Source organism: Perca flavescens, chromosome 7, assembly GCF_004354835.1.
Source record: "Perca flavescens isolate YP-PL-M2 chromosome 7, PFLA_1.0, whole genome shotgun sequence".
NCBI classification, from domain to species: Eukaryota; Metazoa; Chordata; class Actinopteri; order Perciformes; family Percidae; genus Perca; species Perca flavescens.
In genome coordinates this window covers 1,767,204-1,789,155 of record NC_041337.1, presented here as the reverse complement: position 1 = coordinate 1,789,155, position 21,952 = coordinate 1,767,204, and the positions used below count along the sequence as shown (strand labels likewise).

The 21,952-nt window shown below is 39.9% G+C and overlaps 2 protein-coding genes across 2 annotated transcripts in view; both read right to left on the bottom strand.

Annotated features, from left to right (window-relative positions):
• Positions 1 to 6,850: 6,850 nt before the first annotated feature.
• Positions 6,851 to 13,933, bottom strand: LOC114559226 (uncharacterized). Its single transcript, XM_028583784.1, has 4 exons — positions 13,832 to 13,933; positions 8,086 to 8,254; positions 7,467 to 7,989; positions 6,851 to 7,264 (listed from the first exon to the last, which is right to left on the bottom strand). The coding sequence occupies exons 2-4, from the start codon at positions 8,191 to 8,193 to the stop codon at positions 7,053 to 7,055; spliced, it is 843 nt and encodes a 280-aa protein (XP_028439585.1). The 5' UTR covers positions 8,194 to 8,254; positions 13,832 to 13,933; the 3' UTR covers positions 6,851 to 7,052.
• Positions 13,934 to 17,700: 3,767 nt separating this feature from the next.
• The window catches only part of LOC114559231 (zinc finger protein 709-like), a 196,203-nt gene continuing 191,951 nt past the window's right edge, over positions 17,701 to 21,952 (bottom strand). The window contains exon 3 of the mRNA XM_028583791.1: positions 17,701 to 18,540. Coding sequence (XP_028439592.1) covers positions 18,256 to 18,540 — 285 coding nt within the window. The 3' untranslated portion in view covers positions 17,701 to 18,255. The remainder of the gene's footprint in view (positions 18,541 to 21,952) is intronic.

Sequence of the window (21,952 nt, the reverse complement as noted above, 5' to 3'; positions counted from 1 at the left end):
GGAAAAGGGAATTTTACAATTACTTTGAATGCAGCATGAAGCTGGCGAGGCCAGGCTGAGTCTGTGTTGTTTTTCAGACAATGGCAGCCACAGCCTGGTGTTACAATCCTCTCCAGTGAAATACAGACACACTTACACCGTTTAGCTGTCAGAATTTAACCGTGTTTACTCCAGCTGCTAGCTAACAGTAGGCTAACGTTACCTGCTGCCAAGTGGAGCATTAACTGGCGTCCCGTGCGGGGATGTTTCAGTTCCCTCTAACGTCCGTTTTCGGAGCATCAGAGAGAAGAGCAGGCATTTAAGCGGCACCGAAATAAGGTGCTCCACGCAGCTGATGTTTATACTTCTCCGCTGGTGTGTGCGTTGAGCCAGCGTGTGTGTGTGTGTGTGTTTGTGTGTGGCAGAGCGAGGAAGACGGCGATTTTCTTCGGAGTGAGTAGCGACTCTAACATTATAGTGAGAGAAATAAAGTGTCTCCCCATTTTCTTTCTGAACACGGTGGGAAATCTGGAGCAGGAAAAGTTAACCCTCTCCTTGATTTCATGTTGTTATGGAGAAGGAGAACCAGTGAGTCCATGAGTCGGGGGAAATGTAACGCTACCAAGTGATGTGTATTTTTTGAGGTGCATCAAAGAGTATAGACGTAACAAGAGGCTAAACTCAATAGAACGTTGTGCTGCAGCTTGCAATGGAACATTCTACTGAGTGCAGCTCCACCATCTTGGACTGAATGCAACACAACATTCTATTGAGTTTTGCCTCTTGTTGCTTCTATACTCTTTGGGTACATGTTGGGCGGGATACAACCAAACAAAATATTGCATAATCATCGCGAGACTTTCGGTATAATATCGTGCAACGTGATATCGCGATAACGATATTGAGTCGATATCTTGCACCCTTAAGACAAATGCACACGCGCGCGCACACACACACACACGCACACTTAACCTCAGTGGTTACAATACTGTGCTGTTGTGTTCCAAGGCGAACATCACTACTATGTAACAATCACATATACAGTCCAATTGGAATACCTATTAAATAAGAACCTTTGTTTATCTAGAAAACAGCCCCGAAATCACCATCACCAAACCCACCAGACTCCATGTAAATAATCAGTACTTTTAGCGTGTATAGAGCCAGCATATTTCCACATGTAAATGTGTGAATTAAGAGTTTATTTCAACCAAACCAGAGTGGTGATTGTTGAACAGTGGAAAGACAAACCAAGACGGCTTTTGATAGTTTTATTGTGTTTCTGTCCACTTTGAATGCAGTGTGTTTTATGATGATAAAAGTACTGATTATTTACATGGAGTCTGGTGGGTTAGGCGAAGGCCTGTTAAAGAGCGAAGATTATAATAGATCTTAAGAACAAATGCTTATTTAAATACTTCCTGTGATATCGTTGCTGAGAGAAGAGATCACAGCAAGGAGAGAAAGATCAAGTGAAGGTTTAATGACCAAACCTGCTCTGTGTAGCCGAAGCTGAGGGTTGTAAACAGCGTCCAGTAGCTCCCGTTGTCGCTCGTTCTCCTCTTTTGAACGACAAAGTTCCTCCTCGTACTCTGCTATCGTTCTTTCAAACAGCCCAAATATCTCTTCAGCAGCCGCAGTTAGTCGCTGCTCCACCAACGCTCTCAGCATCTGGACTTTACACATTTTACCTCTTTCTCAACACAACAAAGATACTCTGCTAACACACCTTTCTGCTAGACGCCATCTTGTTCAAAATGTGAAGTGGCCACAGTAAAAACTATAGCTTCCGGTGCAGAATAGTTGCTAAGCTTCAAAATAAAAGTCCGGAAGTGTTTCAGATTTCCTCTAAAAAACACGCAGGAATATAAAGATTTTAGGGGGGACTATGCAGCTTTTTCAAGCTTAATTTACCTTAACTGAACAGCTTCCTAGTTATTGGAATGGTCATAGGACTTCTTTCAAGTTGAATGTTTTTTCAAGGGGGTCGTCTAGCTCCCCCCTAGCGCCTGCGAGCATCAGGAAGCAGGGGCGGAGCCAGACGATATAAACATTCGGGGCTTAGCCCAAACCTAGGGGGTCCGGGTGCATGCTCCCCCGGTGGAGATTTTTTTCCCAATTACGTCAGCTAAATGCACTATTTTTCAGGCTTTGAGATAATAGAATGCATAAGGATGCAAAGGAATAGGATTGTTTCATTAATATTATTATTAGTGTTTTTGTTATTATTAATAATTGCTCAGATTTACACAACAAAAGATTTGACACATGGCACTGACAATTCAACCAAATACAAAGTATTTATTCAATTTTTGCATGGTGACTTATGATGTTGGGTAGTATGGGGGTCCTCCCCAGAACATTTTGAGCATTAAACTCTTCATTTCCTGCATTCTGGTGAATTTGTATGCACCTATTTATACCTTTTTCTGAATAAATTGATGCTGGAAATCTTTATGTAAAAGGTAAACATAGATTATAATCCAAATATAAAAACATAATGGAATATATGGAAGTAAGGCTCTCAGGCATTCTGTATTGCTTTCATATATTTATTCTCCTGTAGATCAGCTTTTCTAATTCTATCTGAGTCAGCACACATCATTTACTCTTCCCTTTTCTTTTGCATCTTTTGTTGAGGAAGTAACCTCCTTAAATGTGCATGAAAATTATTCACGTCAATGAAATTAATTCATTTGAATGAATTAATAAAGCCCTGGACTGTAATATTTCAGATTTCTTTGAGCAAGATTTCTGCCCATGTCCAAAACTTTGTGCACATTCAAAATATATCTGTGTTATCTGAGTTTTGAGGAGTCGTGATATTTTGAGAAAAATAAAGTTATAATAGTCAATATATTTCACAAAATAATCTACCTGCACCATAATCTGCTGTGCATTACATGATTGCTCTGCTGATAGGGTAGATCTCAGACCGTCTGACAGACACAGAGCCCCGTTTGGGTCTCTGAATGAGTGAATATTTAGGGAAGTGTCTGTACGCTGCTCTTTGCTTTTTCTCATTGGTTGTTGCGTTAAATCTTATTAGCTATTGTGTAGCCCCTTTCTTGTTTTTGATTGGCTGAAAAGCGGCAGGCTCGACTAACAACCTTATATATATGTCAATGCTAACAACTCCAGGGGAGACGCGCTTGATTCCTGCCGGTTCCATAGTGAGAGCGGCGCGCCAGAGACATTTTGGGCGCTGCGGCATATTCAATTTATTATAAATAGTTTTTCCACGTGAGAAATACAATGTGTGCGGGAGTGCGTGACAAAAGACAGAAATGAGTGACTGTCACGCTCAATTCGTGACACTTGAGAGCCTGCAGTCACTTAACTCAAGTGTTACAACAGCGGATTCCCAAACCTGCACCACTTGTCCGCGGTTCGTCTGACGCTGCTTCTGAATCACTCTCCGGCCGCTGAGGTCTGTTACTATGGTTACTAGTGTTCCTGTTCTGTACTATAAAAAACGTTGTTATATCCATAACTTAAGCCGGTTAGGCAGTAAGCATGCATGACAGCAGCCAGCCAGCCCCTGATGACAAGTTAAAGACGAAGAAGATTTATATTCTTCTTCGTTAGTTTTTATTGGCAGTTGGCAAACAAGCTGAGTGATGCGCGATGCATTACCGTTCGCCACCACGCACGGTAATAGAGCTGTTGTTTCATTTTTTGCCGCTCCAGTCACAAAGACTGAGAGAGGAAATGAAACAAAGTTGAAGTTATTTTAAAAAACCTAAAAGATTCGGGGCTTTTGACAAAACATTCGGGGCTTAAGCCCAATTAGCCACCCCCCCCCCACTCCGCCGATGTCAGGAAGTATTGCTAGATATCAGGTATTCACGATGCATCGAATTCCTTCACGGCACTGCACACATACACCCATTCAGGAACCAGCTAAAAACGTAGCGATGGAGTTTTTCATCGTCATGGCTGAGCCGGCAAAAAAGAAGCAGAACCCTAGGAAAGCATTGTCGGAGGAACAGAGAAAGAGGAAACGGCAGACTGCCCGAGTGGTTTACACAAGTAAACATAGGAGCTGCCAAATATCTATTCTGAAGGGGGAGCTCTTTAGAGAAACCTGCGAGCAAAAAGCGAGAAAACAGCGAAGAAATGGCCAAAACTGCATAGCGCCTCTTTAATGCAAACATCTGTAATGAAGCTACAGAAGTGCTCTTTGTTTTCTTATAAGACACTAACTAAGTCAAACTAGAAGTTCATAAGATTACATTTGGAACCAACAGTGTTGTAATGTAACCGTGTACAAATACTTAGTTATTGTACTGTGTGTGTGTGTGTGTGCGTGTGTGCGTGTGTGTTCAACTCAAGTAATACATCAAATGTAGGTTATCAAACAAAAGCTATGAAAATATCTAAATAAATATAAATCAATCCATCAGTTTTTCTAATAATCTTTACTGTTTAAAAAGTTACAACAGTAAAACAGTGCTTCTAAAGGTAATTCAATTTATCATCATGAAAGAAATCAAAACAAAAAAGTGAAACTAGAATAACGGGGCTTTTATTTTGACAGCGGTCCCCCCGGAAGTGGTGTTTGTTGTTGTTTGCCCGTGCTGAGCAGCGGGAGCAGTGAGGAGAGAAGCCGTTAGCTGAATCCAGATCAGGGAATCCCAAACAGCGTTTCTTAGTCTGTTCATCAGAGATGGAGCGACACCGGTGTTGTGCCGAAAAAAGACTGCCTGCCGAAATACGACTGCACGCCGCTAGAGGGCAATGTTGGTCAGTCTAAATAGTTATATGCACCAATATTAACCAGGTCACTTTTGAAGGGCTTCAGCCCCAAATGTTTTTATTGTAGCCCCAAATTTCATTAGCCTAGTTGTTTTAAGCAACACAAAGTTTAAGTTCCCGTGTTGCTGTGACGTGACGTTAACAGTCTACATGGTTCAGGCTCAAACTCACGGAGCTCTGGAGCAGACCCGTGCGTCGCTTTGTGTGTGTGTTCTGTAGATAAAATGTAGGTCCCATATATAGGTACCCCTGCCAAAAAAGGACTGCACCCCCATAACTCAGGATTGCAAAGGCTGACAAAGACAAACTTTTCGGGACTTTTAGTAGACCTCATAACATGCAAGTATAGCAAATTGTGTGATTGTCACATTTCGGCAGGTCCCACAAAAAAATATAGCACTCACTATGATATATGTACCAACACACTAGTTATTGTTTATTCACACAAAAAAACAATGACAAATATCCAACAATGTAATGCAGTAGTAACAACGTTCATAACCTCTGTAATGTCAAAAACACTATCATTTACATTTCTACATATTTAAATGACTGTTGTGTGGTTGCATGACAGCATGCTGTATACGCTCACACATGTAAAGAAACACAGAAACAGAAGAGGCAAATGAACCATGATGAACTGTGTCATCAAATGCTGTTCATTTGATGCAGCTGATGAAGGATCATTTTCGATCCAATGACCACAACATGTAGACAACGATGTAGCTGAACTTGTTCTGACACACACACACACAAACATACACACACACACAAACACACACACACAATCACACATACAAACACACACACACACACACAACTTCAAACTACAGCCAAATCACTACAAGCCTCACACGTGTAGTCACTGTCAGTAGTGATACATTTGGCACATCGCTGGTGGTACCACCGATGACATGAGTCACAGGATATCTGAAAATTTTACAAAAGAGAATTAGATATAAATTAACACATACAGTGTCCATTGGCTTTCTCTTTTAAAATCTTTTGAAATCTTATACTGACAACAACAAAATTGGGCTACCCAGAAAACTGTCTCATCGTGGCCATCCTCCACGTTACCACAGATGTGGCAGAGTTCACTGAGGTCATCTGACAAAATTAAAGAACCATAACAGCTCAGTTTTCTGTTGTTATAGGACTTATATAATCAATTGAACTAAAATAAGCTATCCATGCAATACTCCAGCATGTCACCAACATACTGCTGTTTTCCAGTAGAGTGGTTGCAATGACCTTTCTTAGTCCCTCAATGTTTTTTTTTTCCGATGATCCAAAGGAGATGCTCTACCCTTTTAAAATGCATTCTGCAAACTAAATAAATGGTGTATTTGTGTTAGTATAAAGCATCTATTAAAAGAAATATAAAGGTTTGGTAAAATCACACAAGTTTACATAAACAGTGTTTTTTTTTTATCTCAAGAGACATGAAACAATGACATTAAAGTGCACGATTCTTACACTTTTTCAGATACACTTTGTAATTTGGTGGTATGCAACCATTTTAATATTAAATCTCTGTACCAACCTTTAATGCAAATACTCCACAAGATGTCACATCTTTTTGCAGAGGGTGAGGGAGAGCGGTACATGACCATTTTGTGATATTGAGTCCCCTTTGTCTCATGAATGCTCTTAATAAAACAGAAATAAAGTACATAGATATATGTAAAGGATAACTTACAGCATGGTTTTACAGTGTTTGTGTGTGTGTTATACAATTAGCTTGTCACACCTTGACAATGTTTTATGTCCTTTGCCTTTTCTCCAAGACGATCAAGGAACAACGACCTCTTCTCTGATGGAAGCATAACCTATTGTACAAAGGGGAAAGTACACCTTGCTATTTTTACATTCATTAATAGGTTTTCACCCTTTTCATGCCGATGTTTGCGAAGTTTGTATACATGCTACGCTATCACATGAAAAGGCTCAACAGAGGGAATATTGAAATGCAGACTCATAAGCACGATTTCTAACCATGACACTTTTTAACTCACCATCAACATCCAGTGGTTGTTCTTATTGACAATGCCAATGATTAATTTGAACATCAGTGGATCAAGCTAAAATTAGAAAAACATGGGTAGAAAAGGTATATTTATACATCGCTCGGAAGGACTAACTCAAAGATGCATAAATAAATACTTGAGTCTATATGTACTGTAAAATCTCCACATACTTTACGCAGTTTGCTTTTATTATTCCAAACATCAGTCATGGCAAACGTGTCGACAGCAATTGCCTTTTCCCTTGTTCGCCCATTGTGCTCTTTGACCAGGAGCTCCAAGTAGGCATTAATAACCGGAGATGAAATGACATACAGTATCAAATATGATCTGTTTTCTGCATATATAACTGCATGAATCCCCTATGTAAACACCTTGTACCTCACTCTCCAACTGCATATTTGGGGCTGTTCTTGCTATATCTGCATAAAACTGTTTGTAGGGCCCAACTTTGGAAAGAAGAATGTATGGATTCTTTCCTTTCCATGCATCCATCACACCTAGGAAAAATAACAAAATACATAAGCACAGCATATTGAATAGTGCAATATTCATCACATAAATTGCAATGAATAGATGTCATTACTTACGAATATTTCTTTAATGCACATTAATAATGCCAAAACAATTGCCTTTCTATAAATTCAAATTGACAAACTGTTTGATAAGCTGTCACTATTGTAGAGTGAAAGAAAGACATACATTTATCAGTGGTAGCTGATACAGTGTAGCTCAAGGTTGAAGCAGGAGTGGAGGCAGGGATGGTTGTGGAGTCAGAGGTGGGGGTGGAAGTAGGGGTGGAGGATGAAGCAGGGGTGGGAGTGGAGGCAGGGATCGAGGCAGAGATTGAGGTTATCCCTGTGGAGTTGAGGATCTTATGTGGTATTCTTTCCTTTTCGTCAATGTGTATTTTCAGGTGGTCGGTGTTGATTTTAGGAAAAACACGACCTCCCTCACTTTCCAGATCAGCACTCTTGTCCTGTAGAGCTATGACTTTGAAAGGCCCCAAGAAGTCAGGCTCCAACTTTCCTCCCTTTCGCTGCTGGCTTCTCACATTCAACCGCCACACTTTGTCACCCACCTTGAAATTTGATTTTGTGGTCTTTTGGTTTTTGATGTGGCTTGTGGCAGTGGTGTGTCGAGCAGCCTGCAGGGCATCACTAATATTAATAATGTCCTCTGTCGGGCTGTCATTCTCCACAGCACTCTCCACACTGCTGTCCACCTTTTAAAAATAATATTGTATACAATATCATAACGTATGACATATCAATACAAATTCTTTCAAAAAGTCAAAGCAATCACTTGCAACAAAAAATACCAAGTACTCCTCAGGGATCTGGGACGGGTATCTGGCTTCCCTGCCAAACATCATATAGAATGGCGAAGATTTGGTGGTTGACTGTTTTTCGGTCTGTAGACCAAACATCACAGCATCTAGTTGCTGGTCCCATGTGTCGGGCCTTTGCCCTACAAGTTTTCTCAGAGCTCTGAAATGTGATAGGAAAAACAAATATTTTCAGTTGTACGTATCTATCTATCTATCTATCTATCTATCTATCTATCTATCTATCTATCTATCTATTTTCATGCTGTATATATGTAAAGTTTGAATATATAGAATTAAAAAAAAATCTAATCTATATCTATTTTATATATATATATATTATATTTTTTATATATTATATTTTATATATATATTCGGCACGAGGGAGTGTGATGGACTGAAGCATTATGCTAGGCTACTCAGAGAGTGACGGCTGACTCATTAGCAGCGTTACACCTGTCTTGTGTAGCTTATGAAATGTCTGTATCGTCACTGCGCTGCATTTTTATGAACTATGATCCAGCAGGCTCCGTCTTACACACTATTACTCAACCAACTGAAGTTAGTTGCATTTAATAACTTCTAATGTATTTTTCTCCATGGCGGCAGCAATAACAGAGAGTTGCCAGCGGAAACACTGGTACCAATACAGGTTTACCTCTCATACTTAACAATATACAGCTAAATAGCTTGATATTTGGACCATGATTTCCAATTCATGTTTTTTTTTTATACAAAAGCTACACAATGTTACACTTTATCATCAGAATACAATTCAACTGATTAAATTTAGTGTTTGGACACCATTTAAAATGTGATCAGAGTCTTTACTTGGATGAAGCATTACCACTAAAAAAACTCAACACTACCAGAGACTTAAAATACAAGGGACTGCAAAAACAAGAGATGAATATCATAATTCAGAATGGAAAAAAAAAGCAAGCTAGAATCAGTTTGTACCATTATAGACTTAATAATTGGTCGCACTCTCGAGCCCTGACTGAAGTACAAGTACTGGAGTAAATGTACTTCGTTACATTCCATCGCTGCCTACATTATAACCATCCAGTCTTTTTTCCACTGGCCAAAAAGTGATTGCAGCTTCTGCCTTGTGTTTAAAAAGGTTGTTTCTGCCTCAAAATGACTAGATTTTATTCATGAGGCTTTTATCTGACAGATTATAGCCCATACTGAACTTTCTACCTGTTGAAATACCTTTTTAAAGGGCCAGTACACCCAGTAACACACCGTTTTCTAAGGAAGTTGTTGACTGGGAGGTTCCAGACTGAGTCTGACTCTGCCAGGCTAGAGAACACTCGGGAGGTAAAAAGATACATTTCATCACATAAGAAGCTACGAGCTCAAATATATATTTTTGAAAAGTTGAAGGCTTAATCTGTGATGCTGTCAAAGCTGGAAGAAGAAATGAATCAACTTCAAAGGGGGGAGAGTGTCACATGTTATAATAATATAAAGTATATCCATATCATTTATAAATAAATATAAATCAGTCCATCAGTTGTCCAAAACATTGATTTGTAACTTTTGGGAACAGGAAATTGGAGAAGTGTGTGTGTAGGTCTGTGTGTGTATGTGTCTGTGTGTGAATGTGTCTAGTAAATTATAATAGAACCATTTCAGACCAGGTTAGATAGACCCTAAGGAAAGCCAAACTGCTAAATGTATTGTTGTTTTTTAAAGAGAAAGAAACGTAGTATGTAGTTTTGAGAACAATTATTGTTCAAAACTGTAATTATACAACATAATGTTGCAGATAAATAAAATTCAAAAACACTAGTTGCAGAGATTTTGACAAAGAAAAAGCTTAAAGTATTGGGTGTCTTCTCTTTAGTGCAAATCATTCTAAAAGGTACTACACTTAGTTTAAGTCCTTGGTTCTTAAATGCCACCCAAGATGCAGAGAACAGGAACACCTGGTGTCTGTTTCATTAAGGAACAGACACTGTACTGAAAATTCTTCCATTATTAGACAAAGATGCACCAATACTTTAAATAAAAACATATTTCAAACTAAGTTTCTTACCTGCAGCCTAATGTAACGCATTTGAGCGCGCACACACACACACACACACACACACACACACACACACACACACACACACACGCACACACACACACACGCACACACACACAGGAGAGTCGGGACTTTTCCCGGTGGGCCGGTCTGATAATAGTTATACATTGCAAGTTGTCAGCATCACCATCCGGCGGCCTGGCGCCGCCGCCTGCTGGTCAAACTGTGCAGGATTGTATTGCAAGGATTTATTCCGCCACACTAACACGCAAATTTCGACTCACAAAGTAACTTTACATTTGGTAACTGCAGTGCTAGTTGTATTTTACGTGTGGAGGAATAAATCATTGCAATACAATCGTGAGCGCGTCACAGTGTGTTTATGTATCTCTTGGTGTACTTTGTTGTATTCTCTCCTATTTGAAGAGGTTATGGAGAGAAAAAAAAACTTTTATTATTGATTTTTATTTGATTATTATTATTATTACTACTACTACTACTACTGGTAACGTTTAATATAATACACAGTTGGGAAGGCAAAGACGTTTCTCTTTTCTCAGCAGAGGTGGACATTACCGCTGCAGTGTTTACCATTGCACTTTAGCCTAGCAGCTAGCAGAGTTTCCTTCTGTTTAGAGATTAATCCTGACAAAACCGCACGGTTAAATGTCAGCCTGCATGCACCTTTTGTAGCCTAAACAGAGCAGCTCATGTTGGTAGTGAGAGCAACAAGTTAGCGGAGTGCCGAGTTGCCCTCTCTGCTCTCTGTCTGCTCAGCTGCTAGACCGCTGTGCTGCCAAGTGTCTGCACTCGCCATTGTCGGCTAACAATTACTTTATTTTTAACTTTATCGACTATAGAGCTTTCTGAACTGTCTGTGGAATAGATCAACAGAGAGGAGAAAAGGCAACGCGGCCTTAAATGACAGCAAGACACAGTAAAGACTCTGACACTGAGCTGAAATGGAAACACTGCAATCTTTTTATACCGTCTATGACTGCAACATATGTTGTATGGTTTAAGCCGATGCTTTTTCGGGGGTAACGCCATTCACTCTACTGGCAGTATTGACAACAGATAAAGCCACCGTGTCTTGAGAAGCTTGTCGTTTTATTGTTCACGTTTAACTCACTTTACATCATCTTTGTTATCTCTTTTTCCTCTCACTTTTCCTCACAGCTGCACTCTCGACACTACTCTCCGTTACCGCCGCTCTCCTTGCGCCGACCACACGAGCACTGACATCACACACTTAAGGCACCCCGCTATTCTTGCTCTAACTTACGCTACTCTCTTAAGGGGTTGCGGTTAACCGCCATAACGCGGTGATACGTTGCTTCTTCACCGCGGTGAAAAAAAAAACTATACCGTCACAGCCCTATTATTAGTCTTCATAAAAGGCAATATAACAGCAACGATGACACATATTTTATATTATATATCCCATACCACACCCTAGTGGTCAGAATGTGTACAGTATATTACACTGACATTTATTGAACAAAAATAATAACTCAATTGGCTCCTAGAACTTCCTTTCTCCACATTTGATCTCTAACAACAGAATGAACAGATGATCCACGGAGCCTCGACTCTCTTCCTGGTTTCTTTAGAGCGGTTGTTGTGTCCTGAACACTGACTTGAACATGGCTGCTATCAGAGTCCCAGTCTGCTGCTGGTCTTCTGGGGACCTGGTTGCTCCGCTGCTCCAGGTTCTGGTTGTCCTCCTCCATTCCTCTCTGGTGCTGAAGTCCAGCAGATCTCCACTGGGGCTGCTGGACTCACTCTGGATTCTGTTCAGTCCAAATCAAATCACGCAGAGATATTCAGGAGCTGCTGTCTCCTCTTGTTCTCCTCCCATCCACACACAACTAAAACTCAAAGCAGCGGCTGGAAAACTGGTCCATTTCCTTCCTCGCTACAAAATGACCGAGTAATTTGAAAAAAACAGCATAATATTAAACCGTGAATAAATCTAAAAAGGTAAAAGCAAACACTACCATAACGCTGGCTTTTCAGTGTCTGCCCTTCACAATAAAAGCCCAGCTTAAATTCACTCAGAGCATTTCACTAACAGGAAGCCATACCGCGGTGATACGTTGCTTCTTCACCGCGGTAAGAAAAAAAACTATACCGTCACAGCCCTAGTAACATGTATATTAAGGACCAAAAGAAACTGCAACGAATAGTCAAAACAGCCAGTAAGATCATTGGAGTTGATCAGGTATCTGTAGGTCAACTGTACAATGACCTTAGTTTAAAAAAGACAGAACAAATTCTAAATGATTCAACCCATCCTCTTCATCAGAATCTTTTAAGAAGCAACAGGTCAAGTGGCAGACTCCTGCAAAAGAAAATTAGGACTACAAGGTATAGCAAATCTTTTATGCCGACAGCAATTAGACTGCACAACAATAGACTTAAAAACTCAGGCATTTTAAACTATGGGCATATTGTACTTTATATATCAACACTCAACTTTTAAATGCTTGTCATGTTTTCTCAATGTTTTTATTGTCTTTCTTGTCCTTGTTTTTCTGTCTTTTAATGTTTTGTATTTATGTTTTTAATGTTATGCAGTAGGCTGTATAACGATGGAGCGTGTAATGGTGACCACATGAATTTCCTACTTGTGGATATTAAAGTTTACCTTGACCTTGAAATTAATTTTACTTGAACAGTTAAACAATTTTAATAAAGAGATTTGAACCTTATTGAAATTTGTTTTGTGTAAATTGTTAATAATTGAGCAATAGGAAAATAATCGCTAATTGAAAAATGAATCGTTAGATTAATCAAAAAGATAATTGCTAGATTAATTGTTTAAAAAATAATCGTTTGGGACAGCCCTAGAGTTGGCATACCACACCAGCACAACAGCAATGGGGGAGCATCTGAAACGGAGGCAACCCATTGTCCCTCGTGAAGGAGACAATAACAAGTACTAATGTTGGCTAAATTAATGTCATGTTTGTGTAGTGTGTTGTGTAGCTTGAGCTCTGTGCACTTCGGTGGTGCTAGCTAACTATCTTAGCTCTCCGTGCAGTTTGTTCTTGCTAGGTTAGTAGCTAACGTTAACGTTTGCTAGCTACTGGCGCCTAGACAGCTGTGTTTAGCTAACGTTAGTTATCATCTAATGTTGGCTTGAATGGTAGCTAGCTTACGGCTGCAGAACACAGCTATCTATAGTAGCTAATGTTAGCTAACGTGAACATTAGCTACTAACCTAGCATGAACAAACTGCACAGAGAGCTAAGATACATTGATTAGCCTAGCACCACCAAAGTTTTATATTGTGTTAAACACTGTCAGGAATGTCTATACTGTGCACTGCACAGTGTTTTTTTTTGCACTACAACTTTTGAATTTTTTGAAAAAGAGAGTTATGTTGGTACTGTAAAAGAGTAAGCCTTTCATTTTGTATAACAGTAAAATTATTTTATTTTGTGTAAAGCAGAATATTTTTTGCTGTGCAAAACTGTTGTTTAATAAAGTATATTATTAAGAATGTTTTGGTATTTATTTGAGATACATTATGGTTTTTATTATTCGAGCAACAGAAAAATAATTGTTATATTAATCGTCCAATTAGTCGTTAGATTAGTCGACTAATCGATAAAATAATTGCCCGATTAATCGTTTAATAAATAATCGTTTAGCCCCAGCCCTATATTTAATGTATGTCTGTCTGTGTTTCAGCTTTACCTCCAGACGTTCTGGAAGCGATTGTTGGTGAAGAGGAGCAGCAGGAGTGTAGCTCCAATGTGGACCAGCAGGAGCCAGAACCCCCCCCACACATTAAAGAGGAACAGGAGGAACTGTGGAGCAGTCAGGAGGGAGAGCAGCTTCAAGGGCTGGAGGAGGCTGATATCACCAAGTTCCCATTCACTCCTGTCCCTGTGAAGAGTGAAGATGATGAAGAAGAAGCTCAGACCTCACAGCTTCATCAAAGACAAACTCAACACATGGAAACAGAAGCTGATGGAGAGGACTGTGGAGGACCAGAACCAGCCAGGAACTCACATCCACTTTTACAACCAGAGACTGAAGACCAGACTGGAGACTCTTCTGAACCTGAGACTGATGATCACTGGATTCATTCCTGAGTACCAACACAGTGTCTGCCTGGGTGTCACTAAACAGATTATATCTCTGTGGCTAGACAGTAAGCACCATAATAAAGACTGGTACTTGGGCGGCAAGGTCAGTGATATAGACCAGGAATTGCTGGCCATTAACCCACCGGTGGAGGTCACAAGGGCACCAAGATCAGCCAAGGAAAGAAAATTCTGGAAAGCATCTAAGTGAGAGTGGAGGTAATTTTTGTTGTTTTATGCATTGCCTGTTTTGAATGGCATTCTGAAAAATAAGTATTGGAATCATATTTTTTTATTAGTTTTTGCTGATACACACTCTTCTTCAGGATGCCATCAAAGTGAGACATGTGGATGTGGCAGGAAATTTGTGCTCAACTTTGAGAAACTGTGTGGTGCTTAGGGTTGGGTACCGAATCTCGGTGCCAATAGGGAACCGGTGCCGACGTAAACGGTAGCAACGAGACCGAATAAGAACGAAAGTTTCGGTGCCTCATTTCGGTGCACCTGACAGCATGTAACGTTAGCCTACCTTTAGCTAGCAGCGGGATTAATCACGGTTAAAATGCTACCAGTTAACGTTAAACAGTGTAAAGTGTGACTGTATTTCACTGTGGAGGACTTCAACAGCGGGATGTAACAGTCTGCACTGCAGTGCAGCAGCTGCCGTTGTCGCAATTCATAGATATACAGTATGTTTATATGGTCGGAATTAAACAACACAGACGGTGCGTTCACTTGCAGCTGCCGTTGTCGGAATTAAACAACACAGACGGTGCGTTCACTCGCAGCTGCCATTGTCGGAATTAAACAACACAGACGGTGCGTTCACTCGCAGCTGCCATTGTCGGAATTAAACAACACAGATTCACTTAAAACAGGTAGCCTCGTGGTGCATTCACAGTAATTGTAAAATACCCTTTTCCCATCTGGGGTTCAACAGCAATTTACTGGTGAAATAAGTTATTGTTATAGTTATTACATTATTATTAAATCTTTAATTTTGACCATGGCCTTAGCAATAAACAAGTCACTGACTGTTGTTTACTACCCTTATTATTTTTCTTCTTCTTTTTTTTTTTTAACTTTATTGAAAAGTAAAGATTCAGGCACCGTTTAGGCACCGGCACCGTTTTAAAAGTATCGATTTAGCACCGGAATCGGAAAAAAAAAAAACGATACCCAACCCTAATGGTGCTGCTAATGCTTCTTTTAATGTTGATTTATTAATGCACTTGGCCGCAGTAGTAACTGGGGACTACTGTGGGCAACATCCACATTTCCATTTGAATCATTTAATGGGACTTTGCTTAGGTTTTTCAGTGGAACAATACATGTGCCAACACAAATAGTGAATAGATTCCTTCGGTAGAGGGGTCTCTCAAAAAAAGCAGGGACTTCAATGGCAAATGCTAAGGACAGCATAAAGACATTATTTGACAAAATTATGTCAAAGTACCTCTAGCTTAAGAAAGAAATCAAAGGAGTTTCAACATAATGTCAGAGGTTTTGGCTGCCCAAAGAAAGTTAGCACATCTGTGTTGCAGAGGATGGCTATAGAAAGTTTAATAGGAGTGACAGTTCATTTAGGTTTATTTTATGACCGTTTCATTTGTAGCAGTGTGGTTTATCATTCATTTAATAACACAACTCTTAAAAAGAGAAATAATTCAGTTGTACAGTTAAATGATGGAACATTCTGCGAAGTTATGACCCTGGTGGCTTTTACATCTGATGTCGGGGCCTCATCCACATCCACCAACTTCTGTATTTTAGTAAAAGAGCTTGACAAGAGTGGAGGAAAGGTGTGTAGAGATGCTCAGTTAAATATATCTTCCACATTTATAAATGAGGTGTCTCACACCCATGATGTATTTTCCGTGCATCCCCAAATACTCAAGCGTAAATGTAATGGTTAAGTCCAAGGACAAAATGTATGTCATTCCACTTCCCAACAATGTTGAAAGAGACTAAAATTCTTGGGGAGCTACTACTTTACAGACATCAACGCCAAACCGACCTTTACATATCAGTCCTATACGCATGAATACTGTCAGCGACTTTTTGATCCGTACACTCTCCAATTGGTCTTGTTTGCATTCGCCCTGCCTTTTCTCCATTAAACAATACCAATGAAATGTTCTTTTTTGAACACTTGTGACAATGTTAACACAGTGGGAGTGAACTTAATTGTTTTGCTTATAATTTAGCCAGTATTAACTTGTCTGTTGCAATAAGGGTGACACTATCTGTTAAATCATAATGTAGCACTGCACCAACTTTAAACCACTTGCTTTTCAGCAGAACACATTTTTTGTGTACCTGGACTTTTGAAGTGTGCATTTAATGTTTTTGTTTGTCATTTTGTTTTATTTTTTTGCCAAACTGATTAAACATTACAGAACAGCTGCAATAATTGCTATCTGTGTACTTTACACACAGCACAAAATTTCATGGATTGTTTTAAGTGCATTTTCATAGTAATACTATTGAACACTTTCTAAAAGAATGTCCTGAAGTACTAGCGTGAATAACTTCACTTCATAATTAGACTCAAATGGAACTTAAAATACACTCAAATTTAATATTACAGTATTGATATTAAAATGTGTACTGTTAAAATATGCTTTCAGTGTATGTTACAATAATTTTGAGCATACAATTTAAAATATATCAAAAATATGTGTAAAAACAAATTTCAAATAAATACACTTTTCCTGCTACAGATGTCCCACCGTGGTCAGAAAGCAGAGGGGAGACACTTAGTTTCTCTCACTATGCCTCTAGAGTCGCTACTCGCTCCGAAGGTAAACTGCTTCTTTTACACTTCTGGTTAGATTCTAAACAAACTTTGTTGTCAGTACAATATGTGCGAGGATTAGGTTGAATCTAATTAAATATACTTATGTTCATGCTTAATAGTAATGTTAATAGTACGCGGAAAAATGACCAAGACACTATTGATGCCATTATTGCAGATGCAGAATGCAGTGATTGGTGGAAAGACAGGGCTTGCATTTACAGATGAATAGCGCAGGTGGAATCAGGTTTTGTTTACAGTAAATAAATAAATAAAAATCTTAAAATCAAGTTCATAAAGTCACTTTATTTGCATTCATTTGATTCCCAATCAAGATACACTGGTAAGTTCTGAAATGCAAAATAATAGAATTTTAATCATCTGATGAAACGTGAGTAATCGTGATTAACTATAGAAATTCAGCGATTAATCACGATTAAAAGATTTTTATCGTTTGACAGCCCAAATAATGTAATAAATATAACATAACAATAACTTACTTCACTAACAAATTGCTGTTGGGTATTTTACAATAACTATGAATGCACTACGAGGCTACCAGTTTCAAGTGAATGCATTGTTTTGTTTTTCGGCAGCTGCCTGCAGACTGTTACATCCCGCTGTTGGAATCCTCTACAGTGAAATACAGTCACACTTTACACCATTTAACCTTAGCTGTCAGCATTTAAACATATGTATTTAATTTTTGTTGTAGGCTAACGTTAGTGTAGTGTTAACTAGCGTCACGTGTAGCGATGCTTCGGTCGTCGTTTCGGAGCATCAGAGAGAAACACATGCATATCAGTGGCATCGAAATGAGGGACCAAAATCCCCGTTGCTATTGGGTCCGGAAGGTACCGGCCGTTAAGGCACCGGTGCCATATTAGCACCAAGTCTCAGTACCCAACCCTATTCACGAGGCAGTGTGAATGCGCTGGTGTTTTTTAAGGCTACCACTCTGAGAAAAGGTTTTCCCACATTGTTCACACCAGCACGGCTTCTCTCCAGTGTGAACACGACGGTGTTTTTCAAGGTGACTACTCTGAGAAAACATTTTTCCACATTGTTCACACCAGTACGGCTTCTCTTCAGTGTGAATGCGTTGATGTGTTTTTAGGTTACTCTGTCGTGTGAAAGCTGCCCCACATTGATCACAGCTGTATGGCTTCTCTCCAGTGTGAATGCGTTGATGTAATTTTAGGGTATTCTTTTGTGTGAAAGCTGCTCCACATTGATCACAGCTTCTCTCCAGTGTGAATGCGTTGATGTATTTTTAGGCTACCTTGTCGTGTGAAAGCTGCCCCACATTTGTCACAGCTGTACAGCTTCTCTCCAGTGTGAATGCGTTTATGTCTATTTAGGTCACTGTGTTGTGTGAAAACTGCCCCACATTGATCACAGTTGTGTAGATTCTCTCCAGTGTGTACTCTCTGATGAATCTTTAAATATCCAGATGTTGTGAAGGATTTGTCACAGTGCTGACAGTGGTGACGTTTGGGTCCCTCTCCTCCTCTCCGTTTCTATAGCAACAGACACACCGAGAGAGAGAGTTAGAGACATTTTTGTGTGCCTATTCCAAAAACCCTTAAAATACATACATTTTCAACAGAATTGATGCAACCGCCAATTTTGGTGAATTTTTGAGTATGTTAAGCCCCTCAAAAAGGCAATTCATTTGCCGAATATAGAATAATAATTCCTTCAGTTTCAATAGGGCCCTCACCGCTGTTGGCGCTGAGGCCCTAATAAATCATCTAAAAAGATGTATTGGTCTCTGACCAGTCTGCCGTTGTTAGAACCATTATAGAAACAAGTGTATAGGACTTTATATATTATCCTTCATCATTGACTTCATTTAAAACTTTATCAGCCTTCTAATTATCTCAACAACTGTTATACTATATTCATCATACTTCTAACAATATGAACAGCAGTTTATTAGTTAGGGCTGTGACGATAACTGCATCACCGCAATACCGGCGGTGACGTGCCACTACCGCGGTGATGACATCACTACCGCCATCACCACTTTTTTTTTATTTATTTTTTTTAACTTTTTGCTGCCGAAGGTTACAGGAGAACATGTCGTGTGATATTAAATATAATGAAAGCAACAATCATTGTTTATTTATCCTCATCGACAATGTAGGAGCCACATAGTGTATGTTGTTTATGGTCTCATTTATATTATTTATTGATTATTGTGTTGTGCACTTGTATTGTAGGTGGTGGGCGTTTTCATCACGGTTTGAGCGGAAGTTATAACATATTTGTTTGCTTCACCTGATCACCTGGTGAGCCTGGGAGCCAACACTTTCTGTTGACCAATGTTGCGGCTGTAAGCGGTCCAGCATAGTGCTGCCGCGAGGGACTAAACACTGAGAGATGCATAAACACACTGTGACGCGCTCAAGGATTGTATTGCAAGGATTTATTCCGCCACACTAACACACAAATTTCGACTCACAAAGTAACTTTACATTTGGTAACTGCAGTGCTAGTTGTATTTTACGTGTGGAGGAATAAATCATTGCAATACAATCGTGAGCGCGTCACAGTGTGTTTATGTATCTCTTGGTGTACTTTGTTGTACTTTGTTGTATTCTCTCCTATTTGAAGAGGTTATGGAGAGAAAAAAAAAACTTTTATACTACTACTACTACTGGTAACGTTTAATATAATACACAGTTGGGAAGGCAAAGACGTTTCTCTTTTCTCAGCAGAGGTGGACATTACCGCTGCAGTGTTTACCATTGCACTTTAGCCTAGCAGCTAGCAGAGTTTCCTTCTGTTTAGAGATTAATCCTGACAAAACCGCACGGTTAAATGTCAGCCTGCATGCACCTTTTGTAGCCTAAACAGAGCAGCTCATGTTGGTAGTGAGAGCAACAAGTTAGCGGAGTGCCGAGTTGCCCTCTCTGCTCTCTGTCTGCTCAGCTGCTAGACCGCTGTGCTGCCAAGTGTCTGCACTCGCCATTGTCGGCTAACAATTACTTTATTTTTAACTTTATCGACTATAGAGCTTTCTGAACTGTCTGTGGAATAGATCAACAGAGAGGAGAAAAGGCAACGCGGCCTTAAATGACAGCAAGACACAGTAAAGACTCTGACACTGAGCTGAAATGGAAACACTGCAATCTTTTTATACCGTCTATGACTGCAACATATGTTGTATGGTTTAAGCCGATGCTTTTTCGGGGGTAACGCCATTCACTCTACTGGCAGTATTGACAACAGATAAAGCCACCGTGTCTTGAGAAGCTTGTCGTTTTATTGTTCACGTTTAACTCACTTTACATCATCTTTGTTATCTCTTTTTCCTCTCACTTTTCCTCACAGCTGCACTCGTACACTACTCTCCGTTACCGCTCGCTCTCCTTGCGCGACCACACGAGCACTGACATCACACACTTAAGGCACCCCGCTATTCTTGCTCTAACTTACGCTACTCTCTTAAGGGGGTTGCGGTTAACCGCCATAACGCGGTGATACGTTGCTTCTTCACCGCGGTAAGAAAAAAAACTATACCGTCACAGCCCTATTATTAGTCTTCATAAAAGGCAATATAACAGCAACGATGACACATATTTTATATTATATATCCCATACCACACCCTAGTGGTCAGAATGTACAGTATATTACACTGACATTTATTGAACAAAAATAATAACTCAATTGGCTCCTAGAACTTCCTTTCTCCACATTTGATCTCTAACAACAGAATGAACAGATGATCCACGGAGCCTCGACTCTCTTCCTGGTTTCTTTAGAGCGGTTGTTGTGTCCTGAACACTGACTTGAACATGGCTGCTATCAGAGTCCCAGTCTGCTGCTGGTCTTCTGGGGACCTGGTTGCTCCGCTGCTCCAGGTTCTGGTTGTCCTCCTCCATTCCTCTCTGGTGCTGAAGTCCAGCAGATCTCCACTGGGGCTGCTGGACTCACTCTGGATTCTGTTCAGTCCAAATCAAATCACGCAGAGATATTCAGGAGCTGCTGTCTCCTCTTGTTCTCCTCCCATCCACACACAACTAAAACTCAAAGCAGCGGCTGGAAAACTGGTCCATTTCCTTCCTCGCTACAAAATGACCGAGTAATTTGAAAAAAACAGCATAATATTAAACCGTGAATAAATCTAAAAAGGTAAAAGCAAACACTACCATAACGCTGGCTTTTCAGTGTCTGCCCTTCACAATAAAAGCCCAGCTTAAATTCACTCAGAGCATTTCACTAACAGGAAGTTATTTTGCCAACACTAGATATCAAACAAAAGCTACACACTATATCTTGTCAAACTGCAGCGAGCTGTAAGTTCACCACTTCTACAGAAGGCCAAAGATAACGTCATCTCAGAGACAGCTGTCTTCCTGTCTCACTCAGACTACGCTGTTTAGGAGCTAACTTACACTAATAACTTTACTGTTGTCAAAATACCTCCACTATGAATAGTGGGGTTTGTTTGGGATGGTGTGAAAGCTCATCTGAACTCGGGTGCAGACGGGCTTGCGTAAGCTGCAGCCAACGGGCCCCACTAGTACAGGGGCCCTGGATTGGCCAGACTGTTTCTATCATTTAAATGTACTTCATCGCGAACAAAATTAAAGACCCTAATCGGCCCATAAGAAACATTAAAAATAATAAGCAGGTGATCAGCTGCTGCTGGTCAAATCATGTCAATCATTTTCATTTACGTCACTGCTATTGCTAGACGGCAAAAAAACGCAAAATACAAAGGTTAAAAGAACAACGTGATCAAGATATCCTGAAACAAATCCCTAAATTGACTGGATACTTCAAAGCTGCTGAAATTTCATCCAGTCGAAGACAAGATCCACAGCAGGAGGACGGCCAGCTAGCATCACCTGCAGCGGGATCCTTAGCTGTTACAGCAGACAGCTCATCATGTCAGTGGTAATATTTCAGGGAATTTAGGA

Bases quoted from the DNA above. Each gene is read 5' to 3' on its own strand.
- LOC114559226 (XM_028583784.1), bottom strand. From the start codon at position 8,193: ATGTTTGGTCTACAGACCGAAAAACAGTCAACCACCAAATCTTCGCCA. The intron at 7,990-8,085 runs GTATTTTTTGTT...TATTTTTAAAAG, and splicing joins AGATCCCTGAGGAGTACTTG to GTGGACAGCAGTGTGGAGAG. The intron at 7,265-7,466 runs GTATGTCTTTCT...TATTTTTCCTAG, and splicing joins ATCAGCTACCACTGATAAAT to GTGTGATGGATGCATGGAAA.